Source organism: Pavona decussata, unplaced genomic scaffold, assembly GCF_977016875.1.
Source record: "Pavona decussata unplaced genomic scaffold, jaPavDecu1.1 SCAFFOLD_62, whole genome shotgun sequence".
NCBI classification, from domain to species: Eukaryota; Metazoa; Cnidaria; class Anthozoa; order Scleractinia; family Agariciidae; genus Pavona; species Pavona decussata.
This window is the reverse complement of record NW_028145483.1, coordinates 1,506,775-1,521,127: the sequence shown is the minus strand read 5'-3', so window position 1 is coordinate 1,521,127 and position 14,353 is coordinate 1,506,775. Positions and strand designations below refer to the sequence as shown.

At 40.2% G+C, this 14,353-nt stretch overlaps 1 protein-coding gene across 2 annotated transcripts in view; it reads right to left on the bottom strand.

Moving 5' to 3' along the window:
- Positions 1 to 6,428: 6,428 nt before the first annotated feature.
- LOC146478919 (voltage-dependent L-type calcium channel subunit alpha-1D-like) overlaps positions 6,429 to 14,353 on the bottom strand; it is a 47,897-nt gene continuing 39,972 nt past the window's right edge. For both annotated transcript variants that reach the window (XM_085111624.1, XM_085111625.1), the window contains 5 exons: positions 13,963 to 14,093; positions 12,420 to 12,536; positions 10,375 to 10,430; positions 9,855 to 9,963; positions 6,429 to 9,282 (listed from right to left, as the gene is read on the bottom strand). In XM_085111624.1, coding sequence (XP_084967750.1) covers positions 8,638 to 9,282; positions 9,855 to 9,963; positions 10,375 to 10,430; positions 12,420 to 12,536; positions 13,963 to 14,093 — 1,058 coding nt within the window. In that variant the 3' untranslated portion in view covers positions 6,429 to 8,637. The remainder of the gene's footprint in view (positions 9,283 to 9,854; positions 9,964 to 10,374; positions 10,431 to 12,419; positions 12,537 to 13,962; positions 14,094 to 14,353) is intronic.

Genomic DNA, 14,353 nt, shown 5'->3' with positions numbered 1-14,353 from the left:
GAAAACCATGGCACATATCGGGAGAGGGGAAATTTGAATAATCAATTTTGAAATGTCTATCCATGCTGATTAATGTGTTTGTGTAATCCACCCGAAATATCTCAAGGAACATTCAGAAGCCGATTAGTTGATAATTGTAAACCGGAGGGTGGAATACTTTGTTTACCGGTAAAGATAGAAGAAAAGAAAGAAAATACGCATTAGTGGTATTATCAAACACAACAACTCACCTCCCAGCTTTGACAGCTTTCCTCCTAATCTAACTGTTTCGCGTTTAGCTTATCTTTCGTAATATTGCGGCCTCAATCACTAGCGGAAAACGGCGTTTAAAGCCATGTTGTTAATAACCTTATCAGTGGCGACTGAAGCATCAACAACAATTCTGGTCTACATCGCTTAATTCCCTGTCATTTGGACATTTGTTCTTACCATCATCCGAAGCGTATCTCAAGACTTAAGCGTCCGAGACCTGAACCTGTCTATATTCACTATTGAAATAATACACTTTTACTCGGAAAATAAAAGGCCCGCACATGATTATTATTCATTCAATTCCAAACTGCCTCAGTTACATCTGCCTGTGTCGTTCATTCTTACGTTTGGTCAGTTTGCAAACCTTGTAAGATATATAAAATGGATAAAATGACATTTTTCCTGCCAACAGGACTTCAGATCCCGACGGAGAAGAATGCCCCCTTCTTCATGGAACAGTCTGGCACAAAAGTTACTTGACAGATGGTACGCGGAGAAATCTAGTTGCTCTGACAAGTATCACCTCGATCCTTGCTCTTCCGACTATTCTGCTAAATGCTTTGGTTGTAATAGCTGTGGCTACAAGACACCGACTGCGAACACCTTCCAGTATACTCCTCGCTAGCATGGCAGGAACAGATCTTTTCACTGGACTCGTGGTGGAACCCATAATTGTTTCGGTTTATGTGAAGAGAATCCTTGGTGATGGCCCGTTTTGTAACTTGGAGACAGTTTACATACACCTCTGGTCTGCCTCTGGTATAACTTCGCTTAGTCACCTCGTTTTAATAGCTCTCGATCGCTTTATCGCTGTCAAAAAGCCCTTGAGATATCGAGACATCGTAACAAAACAGAGGGTAAAAATTGGTGTGATTTTGGCTTGGGCCTTAACATTTTGTATGAGAATCCCAGACCTATTTTTATTTGCAATTGGTAGGAAACAAGAAGCGTTCTTTTATGGTAAAATGCTGGACGCAATGCTAAGTATTCTTGGCTCACTTTACATTGTTTTCATAGCTTACATGTATGGTTATATTTATTCAGAGTCAAGGCGTCAGAAAAAACGGTTAAGAAACGAACAGCTAACACAAGAAGAAGCCAGAAAAGTTAAAAAAGAGAACAAGGCAACCAACACCGTTGCGATCATCCTGGGTTCCTTACTTGTGAGTTATTTAGCTTCAACAATATGGTTTGGAGTGACATCTTTCTCAGACTACATGATAGAACCACGCGTTATAGCCATTGTATGGGGTTGGACCGATGCTTTCGTTATGTTAGGTTCTCTTACCAATCCGATGATTTACTGTTGGCGTTTCAAGAAGCTCCGCCACGCTTTCCTCGAGATGTTACGTTTAAGAGAGCCAGAAAACCGAGCACCGAAAATAGAAATGGCTGCCATACGACGACATCAGCCTGAAGTTCCGCCTTCTACTGCTCAGGTGTTTTCATTGCCGGCTGCCAGACAAGACCCGGTTAAATTGCAGTCATTCCGTCATTTAAACGCTGAAGAAATAGTTTCTGCCGAGGGAAACAATCCGCTATAATGTGCACACCTTATAATATTTTCAGTGTTTATCTTTTTTTTTTTTTAATTTGTATCAACATTTATCCAGGAACACCTGATTTAGTATATAAGGCTCGTTTAATTAACAGAGTCCTGGCCGGGCTGTGAAATTAATAAATGAGTGTCTATCGAGACTCCAAGACCCTATCCCCAGACAAGGAGGGCTTTACAATTATTAGAAAACTCCCATGCGATGGGAAAACTCAATTTGGAAACAATTTTCTGGTAACATGGCAATCTTATAAATGGGAATTTTAGTGGAATGCACGGAGTGGCTCTTCTCTCCACTGTTTCCAAGTCGAATTGGAATTTGAAAATGTTAGGTTTTGTGGAGGGAGGAAACCCGGAGTACCCGGAGGTAAACCCTCGGAGCAGGGACGAGAACCAGCAACAAAGTCAACCCACATATGACTCCGAGACCGGGAATCGAACCCCGGCCATATTGGTGGGAGGCGAGTGCTCTCACCTCTGCGCCATCCCTGCTCCCACCACTGATAAAATCCTTTTAATTATCAAAGATTTTTTTGTAGGTTTCGATCGCTTTATTGCTGTCAAAAAGCCCTCTAAATACAGAAAAAAATCGTTACAAAAAAAAGGTAAAAAGTAAAAGACAATGCAACAGGAAAAGGGGAAATAGAGAGAAAAACATGTTCTGACAAATTTGCGCTTGACCAAGATCAAGGGCCCCATTTCGAACACTTTCTCTCTCACAACTAGTACAGGAAAAAAAGTTGGAAACCACATAACAACAAGTTTGGCGGGAGAACAATTACGAAAAATCTGATAATTATTAAGGGAAAAAATAGACAGCAAAACCATGCAACGGGATAGAAATATATCGATTGTATGCCCACCCTACTCCTCGACATACATCTGGTAACACTTAACATTTAAAGGGGAAGTTTCATGGGGTCTTTGACCTCTTTTGTTAAAAATGGTGAAATAAGACCTTCACTTTGCTACGAAATAATTCTAGAACAACCAGAGGAGAAAAATCAACTCAATTCTTGACAGGAACGACTCGTGATCTGTTCTAGCGCATTTTAAAACAAGAAAACGAGAACTTGAAAAACATTAGCCTAACATTTTTCAAGTTTCAATCCATTCCGGCCCACTCTGTCTCTGACCAGAGGTACTAATCGACAGTTTTCTTGCACTGGGGTGATAATTTATAACAAAACTAGACAATTATTTTTATTGTTTCTGATGTCAGACAAACATTTTTGGGTTTTCGTGGTACTTCCCCTTAAAATAGGCCAGGACACAATCAAAACCGTCCGCATGCAAGGAGGAAAACAAGAATTTCAAATAAACGTGGGTGGCCGAGGGGAGGAGGAGAGAGAGAGTCGTGTTTTAATTGATAAGTGTGCAGTGTTATACGTAAATAACCTTATTTGTCAAATCATCTGATGTAATTTTTATAGCGGAGCTCCATTAGTAAGAAAAATTGGTATTGCATCGATGCCAAAAATTTTGGTTTGGATATAAAGTCACTTCCGTCCGTACGTACGTCCGTCCCTGTACCGTCCGTACGTACGTCCGTCCCTGTATATGAGCCAATGTAAATGCTACAATCAATTTAACCCTGTGCTTGCAACCTGTGTGTTTTCGGTGGGAAGTGGGATAGCCAACTGCTTTTAGAAAAACAAACGGGCATTTTGAAGAAAACTAATTCTTGTATTCGTTGAATATGCCACACTCTCAAACAGATATATTACTCACTTATCTACCCCTACCTCCATTACGGTATTATGAGTTGAGGAAACACCTACCCAAGCAGATTAACCAAAGTTCAAACAAAACAAAATAAATGTATACGCTGCATATTTTTAGCCATAATAGGAAAAGCAGTGCACCCTACTTCAAACTACTAGACATATTCAACATAGACAACATTTTTAGACTTAAAAACTCCCTGCTGGCCCACAAGATCTCACAAAATGAAGCCAATATCCCTAAACTATTTCAAAAGTACCTCATAAAGGTGTCTGATATTCACTCACACAATACCAGGTATGCCTCCAATCTTACTTTTCATGTACCACGTGTAAGATCAAATTATGGCAAACACACATTTTAGTTTGCTATAACCAAAATCTGGGAAGAGACTCCTACTAACATAAAAACACTTCGCTACTTCCAGTTCAAAAAACAATATAAAAGAATTCTGCTTAACTCTCAAGGGTAATTAAACTATGTATATTTTAATATAAAAGTGACAGTTCCATATGATCGTCCATAGTTGCCATGGCACCAAGCACACACTATTATTAGTATTTCCATTTATAATATAGCGGTGGCTAGCTCGGAAGCTAAGCTCCTCTGACCACCATACATTTCTACCAAAGCCATTAACTTCTTTCTTTTCTCCTTTTATTTGTTATTTTATTCCTATGTTCCTATAAACAACGTAAACACTATTTCTCAAACTCATTAATAATTCATCAAGCCAAAACAAAGCAAATCACTACCGTGAAGGAGGTTTAGAAATGTGATCTTAATTATTATAAAACATGAAATTTTGTGAACTTTTGCTTCGAATTTCTCCAAGAATTATCAATACTTTGAGAAGCTATATCAAACACTTGAAAGAGTGTTGCCTCCTATTTCTAAACACCTCGAAGTTGGTTAAAAAAAACTCGGCTGCGCCTCGTTTTTGCAACCTACTTTTCGGTGTTTGGAAATCGGAGGAAACACTTTTCCTCGTGTTTGATATGCTACATCCAAGTGTAAATAAACTGAAACTGAACTGTGGACAAACTCGGAAAGAAGAGCAAGAGGGGGAGAGAGAGAGAACGAGAAAGCAGGCGAGTAATAAGCAAATGTGAAACCTGAGAGCGACTGAGAGGACGACTAAACAGGCGAAATTTCGGTTAAACAAACCATGTGGTGAGTGATCAACTCGTAAGTCGCTTAGAAATTAAATGCATTTTTGCAGGCAACTGTCGATAATTTTCCAAATTTAACGTATTTCAAACTATACACAGATACTTAAATCGTCGCCATACGACAAATATTCATGGATAAATTAATTTTGAACATTCACAGAGTGATGAATTGTTTTGAACAATTTCTGTTGCACTTGTGTAATTCATTCGCAGCGCATTTTTGTAAACACGCAGTAATTTTAAACGCTCAAATATTTCGGACCACAACCAAACATTATTTTTCCTGTATTCTCCTTTTGTTAACGTTTATTTAGTGACTAGAATTATTTCTTTAGGAGAAATATTCCCAGAGTTATGAATTGTTTTGAACATTTTGTGTTGGACTTCACTGTGAAGCTTTCTACTGCTTGAAAATCACACGAACACAGATCGATAAAAATAGCAAACCGCGGGTCCATAGATGGAAGTTGCAGAGTAATTTCTTCCACTCAATTTGACCAGGTCCTTCCTCCCATCAAAAGGGCACTGTTATTATTGTTCGGTTATCGTTCGTTGGAAGAAGCCGTAGCGAGGTGAAAGCACTTAGTCGCGGCAATGAATGATTTCAGTTTTTCAACCAAACAAATGCGATCAAGTTTTTAGTTTTTGACACAAATAATCTTTTGCTGTTTCTTGTAAGAAGCGAAAATTCACCTTTAGGAATTTTCTTTGTAGCTGTAGCACTTGATTTCCAAGTATTTTGGCACAAACAATCCGGCTTAAAAAGTCAAACTCCAAAAAACCTAAAAGAAGTCGTTGTTGTTGCGGCACAAAATGAAGAAACCAACTAAATGTAGAAATGGCACGCTCAGTCAATCAGGAGCAAGTATTTTCGCCGCTCGACCAATCAGGAGTGAGTTATTTTGCTCTCGGTGATAGGAAATACCAATCAGCATTCAGTATTTTTGCCTTCTTTGTTATAAGGCTGGCAAGATCACAAAATGGAAAGAAATTAATAACACTGAATAATAATCAACCGTCGAAAAAGAGGACATTTTTGCGCAGTTTATGACTATAGAGAAAAAGCAGATCTGGGCGCGTTCACTAAAGTGACTGGCGAGTGGTGGTTTGTGTATCCTGCCGTACGGTCTGCCCTTGTGAAATTAATTTAAATCAGCCAATGAGAGATCAACACCGTCCAGCCCTAACTTGAACCGAACAAGAGAAATCAAATGAAGTCTTGGACGTTGATGGCGCAGAAAAAAGTTTGGTATGGCGCGAAGTGTTATTTTCATTCAAGGGGCTTGAGTAGTTTTGACCAAAATACAGCAAAATTGCCGTAACAGTGCCCCTTTGAATCGGCAAGGTAGTGTTACTTTTTTTGAATGTCATTGGATGACATGGAAACCAATTTTAACTGCCGCTCGTACTGCGGGCTCGACCTTCGTAACGCAGGGCTCCAAAAGACATCCATTTTTTCTTTTTGTTTAAAACCTCCTAAAAGCAGTCATATCACTTGATAATTTCAGAGAGTTGTGACTTGATGGGGTCAAACGCTTCAATTAGAAGTCATGTTCGTTCAGGTATAATTGTAACACGCATGCGCAATAGGCAAAAGCGTGTAACACTCGCGTGTTTCTCCAACTCTCCAAACAGGTTTGACGAGTTCAACGTTCATGGGAACGCGTCGAGCTGACTGAAGCGACCGCAGTATTCGCTTTTTTATATTTACCACAACGCAGATCTTCGTTCAAAATATTCTCTATTTATTTGCGGATTAATTCTCATATTTTCAGCATTTTTCATTATACGTTGCCTTGCAGGCTCGCGGACCTTTCTTATAAAAAATTAAAATCTCTATTTACAACCTGGTAAAAAATCGCTCTACAATACAATACAAATCTTTTCTAAGATCTACTATATACCTTCCTGCTTTCAAGTGGCATAAATATATCACGGCTAGAAAAATATTGTCTTCCTATTAATAGGTCATTTAGGTGTTGAATATCGTAAACTTTCCAAAACTGAATACTTTAGCTTTTACAAGGCAAAACGGACGTTCACACAGCTTGTACAACTTCGGCCAACAACTACTGTATACATGCACTTTAAAGTATACATAAATTGCAAATTTTGTATTTGAGCACTTGTTCTAAGATGGTTCCAACTTTCGAAGGCTTTGTCAGCAATTTAGCAGTACTTTATTTGGTAATGTTTATTTTGCTGTACAAGGTGCCTCTAAATTTTACGAGTTTTCCATAAAACTTATAAAGTGTGACCATTCAAATGAAAGTTACTGAGCAGTACTTTCCTGTGGTGCTGTTTATGATTACGCTGTACAAGATGGTGCTAACTTTTGAGTCTGTGGATGAAATCCTAAAGTGTGACCAATTAAATGAAAGCTACTGAGCAGTACTTTCCTGTGGTGCTGTTTGTTATGCTGTACAAGGTGGTTCTAGCTTTTGAGTCTGTGGATGAAATCCTGAAGTGTGACCATTCAAATGAAAGCTACTGAGTAGTACTTTCCTGTGGTGCTGTTTATTATGCTGTACAAGGTGCTTGAGCTTATCGGTGAAATTATACAATGAGTGAACGAATTAGATTTTTTTATTTCGTTATCTACTGCTCGGTCTCTGTTTTTTTAAATCAGCTCTTTGTTATAACCTTAAAATGATGCAAGTGTAATCGGAATTTCGTTTTCCTCTAATTTTCGTATTGTTATAGCTGAGAAAGCTGATCGAGAGTAAACTTCTAATCAGAGAAATTTGCGCCACATTCAAAGCTGAAATTCATATCGGAGTCTCGCTTGGTTTTCTATTAAAAAAGTTGATGTTTCACGGAATCCTTTTTAACATACTTTTTTTTTGCTTTTAATTTCTTCTTATAAAAACGGTTATCGCGAGTTAAACAAATTTTCCTATATTACTTTAAGGTGTGAGCGTTTCTCACTTAAGAAAAGATTTTAGATTTGTTCCTGGGCAGGTGAAAGCGAAAATTGGTCGACCTCGCAACAACGACTTAAAATTATTATTCACAAAAATCTCAATGCATTTCTTTTTTTTACTAAATTCTAAGCACATTTTTTTTTAGTAAAAAACAAATCGTAAAAATAATGTAAATAAAATAAAAGCTTTTAGTTTTGTACCATTTCACACAAAATAAATAAAACAAAACTAACTTTCGTCCAGCAAAACACCATAACGACACAAACACGTTCAAACGAAACAATGTAGTAAATAAAACAAAGAAAATAACCTAGCGTTTATCTAACACGAACAATGATTGGTTTAAAGCCGGGCTTCAAAAAAAATATAGTCAATGCCAAATAGTTTCTTTTCGGCTAAGGGAGATAAAAATGTCTAGTTCGCGAGTTTGGAAGAAGTCTAATTCCAAAACAGTTGCTGATTTCTTTACAGGAACGAGGAAAGTGTTCCGTATTGCTTAAATTTGGCCTATATTGAACTCGCTGCGTGAGTTGTCTAAAAAAGATCAAGCGGCATAAAATTATTTCAAGTGTCTAAACGTCTAAAATGTTTCAGACAATAGCCTACAATCCGAAGCCGGTACGTTATGATGTTCGATACTACTGCAAGATATTTTAACTTGGATTAAAAGGGAATACCTTATATAAAAGACTAGCTAAACCAGATATCTACTATTTGTACGTTTGGTTTCCAATGTCATGACCATGAAGGTCTAGTACTCTTTAAAAGCAGACGTCCCAAAAGCAGAACGCGATACGCTGCTCGCCAAAACGGCTTGACAGTGCTTCGCCATCGTGAAACACTTTTCATAGTGTCGACGACATCGCTGGCAAACCAGCTTTGTCGGGCTGTCACGTGGACCTTTTCAAGCCAGTAGCATGACCGCACCAAGGTCACGTGCTTAGAGTGCATTCTTCAATAGGCCTTGAAATTTCCTTTCGTCATCTCAGCCTTGTGTCAGTTACATTCATTACAGATCCGTAATCACTAACTCGGTATCAGGCACACTTTGAAGTCCACCAGACCACCGAAGAGACACATTCGGCGAGTTTCGGGCACTGTCAGCCTCGATCGTGGCCTGATCGTCGCCGAGGTCTTCCTCCTCGGTGTACGAATCACGATCGTAATCGTTTGTTTCCGCTAATATTCGTTCGGCAGCTGCATGAAGTTCATCTTCGGAAACGTCGAAAGCTTCGGCGATTTCCTTTTCGGCAACACGAATAAGGGGATCGTCCAGGGTAATCGATATTCCTTCGTCAACGAGCGCGTCTTCAAGGAGGTTCCTCACACTTTCCGTTCTGTCTCGCTCGACCTCGTGACGTATGTACGAAACGTCGCCTGAAGAAGGCCGCCTCGGTAGTCCTAATGTTTCACTCCTGCTGCGTTGTCTCAAGTAACTTATTGGCCCATGTATATTACCCCTTTCCGCATCTAAAGGCAAGCTCCTTGCAGCCTTGATGTTAGCGTGCCCTTTACTGGCACAGAAAGATCTCGGATCATCCGGGTCTTTTGAAGGAAGTTCAATGCGGGGCTTCTCGGCCTCGCTTTCGTTCGCATTTTCGTCCGCTGATGTGCCCGGAACTAAAAACGTTTGGTCGTTGAACATAGTGGTTTTCTGCAATTAGAACGAAAAGAAAAACTGTGGTAAATCTTTTTACGGTAGGGGCAATCCAATTATACAACTCAACTTCTAAGCACATCTGATATGTTCTAAATAAGCACAAAATGTCTCAATTACATTTAGCCAATCATAATCAGCAAAATGGACCAATGAATCAAAATAGGTCGGAAAGCGCGGTAAAGCACCTTGGCTGCTGCCAAGCGCGGGAAAACGTGAAACCGATACCAAGTGCGTAAAAACGTACCACCAGTATGCAAGCGCGGGAAAAGATGTAACCGTTCTGGAGCGCGGGAAACGTGCAACCGGTACCAAGCACGGGAATAAATGCAACCGATCTGAAGCGCGGGAAAACATGTCAATGTTGTAGTTAAATTTTGTAATTGATTTACTTTTTATTTTCCTTCGCTTTATACTTATTACCAACAAAACGAGGGAAACAAGCACAAAATTAAACCACAACAAAAAGGTTGTCAAACCGTAGAGAAACACTGCATGCTTGCCGTGTCTGCGTAGCGCATTTTCAAGAATTGCCGACATTTGTATTCAATGATATTTCCTTCGCCTACCATTTTTTCAGTAAGATTCGACATCGACGAGCTCTTTTTCTTCGTTTCTATGGCATTTTCATTCCTCCCCAGAAGAGTAGACAGGCGGAAAGAAGCTGGTCGACGAAAACTGTACCAAAAGAAACGAAAACAACGCATTAAATTACTCCAAACAAATCTTGCTAACTCATGATAAATACAACCAAATTGTAAAATTGTAAGTGACAAGATACGAGTGTTCAGTGGTGACTCGTCACACACAAGAAAGGATATTGCGTGACGATCACGTAAGTTAGTTAAGACTGCGTGACATGGGGAATGCACGACTTTGCCTACTTAGGGACGAGATTACATGATGGTCGCGTAATAAATAGAAGTGTTTAGTAGTCACGCAGTTTAAGGAAAAAGGTGTAAAAGATCCAAACGAAGTGGTCAGAAGCTATAAAACATTTAATAGGAAAACGCTAACATTTAAACAGTTCCAAAACACATACGAGAAAGAAACTAGCCCTGCCATTTTAAAACACTGCGTTTCTATTACCTGTGACGCGGCGACGCGGATACCGCATTTTTAAGACTCTCCCAGAAACTCTTGTGCTATGGAAAGACAGAAATAGAATCAATAGTCACACAACACATTCCCTTTTAGAGTCAATTGCCTGTTCCGAAGTTCATAAAGGGACTGGTTCCTAGTTTACACATTGTTCAAATTGCGTTACCGTAAATCCTCTATTAAGCCCCCGGGGGACTGTTTATTTCAAGCACGTTTGAGAGTGGGGGGAGGCTTGATAGAGAGGGGGACTTATTTGAGAGGGGAGGCTTATTTAATTTAGCGAAACATTACCGGTAGCAAAGAAAAAAAAAAGGAAGAAACAGACTAGAGTTACGCTTCCCTCCTTCCTGTTTTGGACCAGGACAATGACTGTCTCATACGGAGAGTTAAGTAAGATCATACTTGTTGTACAAGTTATTTTCAACATTTTTATTCACTTGTGGGAACCTTTAAATTTATGAAGTAAAAAAATTGTAAATGGTACAATGATAACCTAAACAAAACGATAAGCTAAATCGAAATGTTAAAAACTGAATACCGTACCTGTAATGCATGTAATTTGGTTGTGAAGAATAAGGGGGGGGGGGGGGGGGGAACTTAAAAGAGAGGAGGGTTAATAACTTTCTTCCTCTGAAAAGGGGGGGGGGGGGGTATTAGAGAGGGAGGGCTTAATAGAGGATTTACGTTATATGAGGAAATGAACCCCATCACCAGAAAGATCACATAAAAATTAGTAAGTTCACCGAGTTTGTTAACCAGGCTGTGACCTGTCAAAGGCCGCCCAATTTCCATACAAATGTCTCTAATTCTGAGATGGCGTTCGACCACAAATCCATACAAAGTCTCAAACTTCCCCGATGTTTGAAAGCCTCTACATGGTTGCAATCTAACGACAGAACGTGAACTTGGTAAACTGACTAATTAAATGTGATCTTTCTTGTGATGGACACAATTTCTGATTGAATGAAAATTGAGAAACTCGTCCCCAGTCTCCATTCGAACTCCGGCACGGGCAATTGCTGAGACACGTTTTATGGTTCTCATCTAAGTCTCAGCAGACAAACTTTAGTATATGAAGACAGAAGCTGGTTCTAACTTTCCTCCAAACGCACAAAATCGTAAAATGCAAACGGACCTTACTTTCCTGTAATGCTGTTTATTGGTGGTCAATTTTGGGGGCCGTATCTCACTGTGCGGCCTGCTAAATTTGAAAGTTTCCTTTCCCGCGCGCCCGATTAACCTCAGAGATATAATTAATATCTTACTAACCTCGTTTTCTCGGTCCGTACTATAAGTTACCGATCCTCGTTTTTTTCCCGTTGATTTAGACCTCGAACTCGGTTAGAAAGAGGTAATCCCGTAATTGAGGTACCCCGTGGAATCCACTGAAATTCCTATTTATTATTTATTTTATTATTATTTTATTTATTATGCCGTACAAGGTGGTTCTAACTTTGAGTCAGTGGATAAAATTCTAAAGTGTGACCATTCAAATGAAAGCTACTGAGCAGTACTTTCCTGCGGTGCTGTTTATTATGCTGTACAAGGTAGTTCTAACTTTTGAGTCTGTGGATGAAATCCTAAAGTGTGACCATTGAAATAAAAGCTACTGTGCAGTACTTTCATGTAGTGCTGTTTATTATGCTGCACAAGGTGGTTCTAATTTTTGACTCTGTAGATCAAATCCTAAAGTGTGATCATTCAAATGAAAGCTACTGAGCAGTACTTTCCTGTGGTGCTGTTTATTACGCTGTACAAGGTGGTTCTAACTGTTGAGTCTGTAGATGAAATCCTAAAGTGTGACCATTGAAATAAAAGCTACTGAGCAGTACTTTCCTGTGTTGTTGTTTATCATGCTGTACAAGGTGGTTCTAAGTTTGAATCTGTGGATGAAATCCTAAAGTGTGACCATTCAAATGAAAGCTACTGAGCCGTTTTCTCCTTTGGTGGTTCTTTTGAGCCTGAGAGTGACATAATAAAGCGCCACAATTCAGCTGAAAAACTCCTCTGAACATTGAGTTCTTGAGGTTTACCTGGGCTCTTTGAGATACGTCTTCCTTCAAGAACAACTCATCGTCGTCACTTCCCAGCTGACCAGAAATAGCGCGGCGTAGCTGTGGTCCAAGCCCGTGCAGTGTCCGTAGACCCGCCTAGAAACGGAGGTAAGAGCTTAACCCTACAAGCTCTACTAATATCAACATAAATATTATCCTCACTGTCCTTCTTATTTTTCTTATGGAACTAGTTAGGAGAATTTGTTATACCGCCGACCGGTTAGCTCAGTTGATTGAGCATCGGACTACCGTGCGGGAGGTCGTGGGTTCAAACCCCGGCCGGACCAACACTCGGGGTCTTTAAATAACTGAGGAGAAAGTGCTGCCTTTGTAAAAACATCTGCAAATGGTTAGACTTTCTAGTCTTCTCGGATAAGTGCTGCCTTTGTAAAAACATCTGCAAATGGTTAGACTTTCTAGTCTTCTCGGATAAGGACGATAAACCGTAGGCCCCGTCTCACAACACTTCAATGTTCATAACCCTGTGGGACGTTAAAGAACCCAGACACTAATCGCAAAGAGTAGGGCACGGAGTTCCTGGTGTGCTGGTCTGGTCTTTGTGCTGTTCCATGATTTCATGGGTTGGGTGGGTAGGATGAGGTCGCTACTGGACATATGCTGATGTAAACCGCATTTGAATATATAAATGAATAGAAAATGCGGTATATAAATGCATTACCATTACCATTATGCTTGAATGCTTGAGCTGGGTGTGATACTGTGAGGAGAACTTGCATGCTTGAAACTATTTGATCTTAAAGGGTTAAGCAGACTATGAAGATAGCGGAAAATGGACACGGAAACTGAAAAAGAAAGCGGGGAGGAGGGGGGTGAGTTCTGGGGAAAGCGAATCTGCTGCTGAACAGGTCAAACTTCGGACGCAAGAGACGCGTCTGCCCTAAAGGAAGGAGGGGGGGGGGAGCGGGGGGGAGCGGGAGCGGGCACGGGGCTTCCCTTTCCCTATTGAAGCTCTGCAAAAGAGACAGCACCCTGTGCTTAATGACAAAGTGGAGAAACGGCAAGATTTGCCTCGCCGTTGGGCGCTTAATAACCAAGTTTTCAGTGCGTTTCCGAGTATCGAGTTTCGCGATCTACTTTAGTACAAATGTCTTTGTGGTTTTGTCATATTTAAATAAACAATAACAAAAACAGAAATAAATAAATAAATAATCAAATTTAATGTCAATAACACGGGGAGTGCTTGCCCAATCTCCCGAGCCAGAGGCTCATGATAAAGTGCTTGACAATAATCCAGATCGCATTGGAATTTGGAAATGTTGGTTTTTGAGGAAAGGGGAAAACCGGAGTACCCAGACATAAACCTCTCGGAACAAGGACGAGAACCAACGACAAACTCGGTATCGAACCCGGGCCACATTGGTGGGAGGCGAGAGCTCTCACCACTGTGCCATCCCTACTCTCATATTTCAGCTGCATTCGTCCAGTTTCAAATCCTTCCAGTTTAATTGCAGATGATTTTGAGTCTAGCATTACTACGACAAGGCACACAACGGTCACTCACCTGCAAAGCCATAGTGCTGTTTCCAGAGACGTCATTAGCCTCGTCTTGAGCCTTCTGTCTCGCTTTGAAACGCCGGAAATATTCTTGAATCAAGTACGTTGCATAGAACTTGCCCACTGTGACGTCATCTCCTGTGTTGACAAAACAAATTTATCATTTCATGTGTTAAGTGCCACGTGAGATCGGGTCAAAACTCCTCGACATGTTTGTTTGTTTATAAAGAACAAGGCCTTTGTTTTAGAAAATCACGCACGGATGACGTAAGTGCGTGGAGTGCGCGCGAGCCAGATGTCGCTTTAGAATCCAGCCTCGACTGACAAGGTTTTGCACAAGTATTTTGATCCGTCGGAAACAAAACTGGCGCAATGTTTTGACTAAACTGGAAATATCA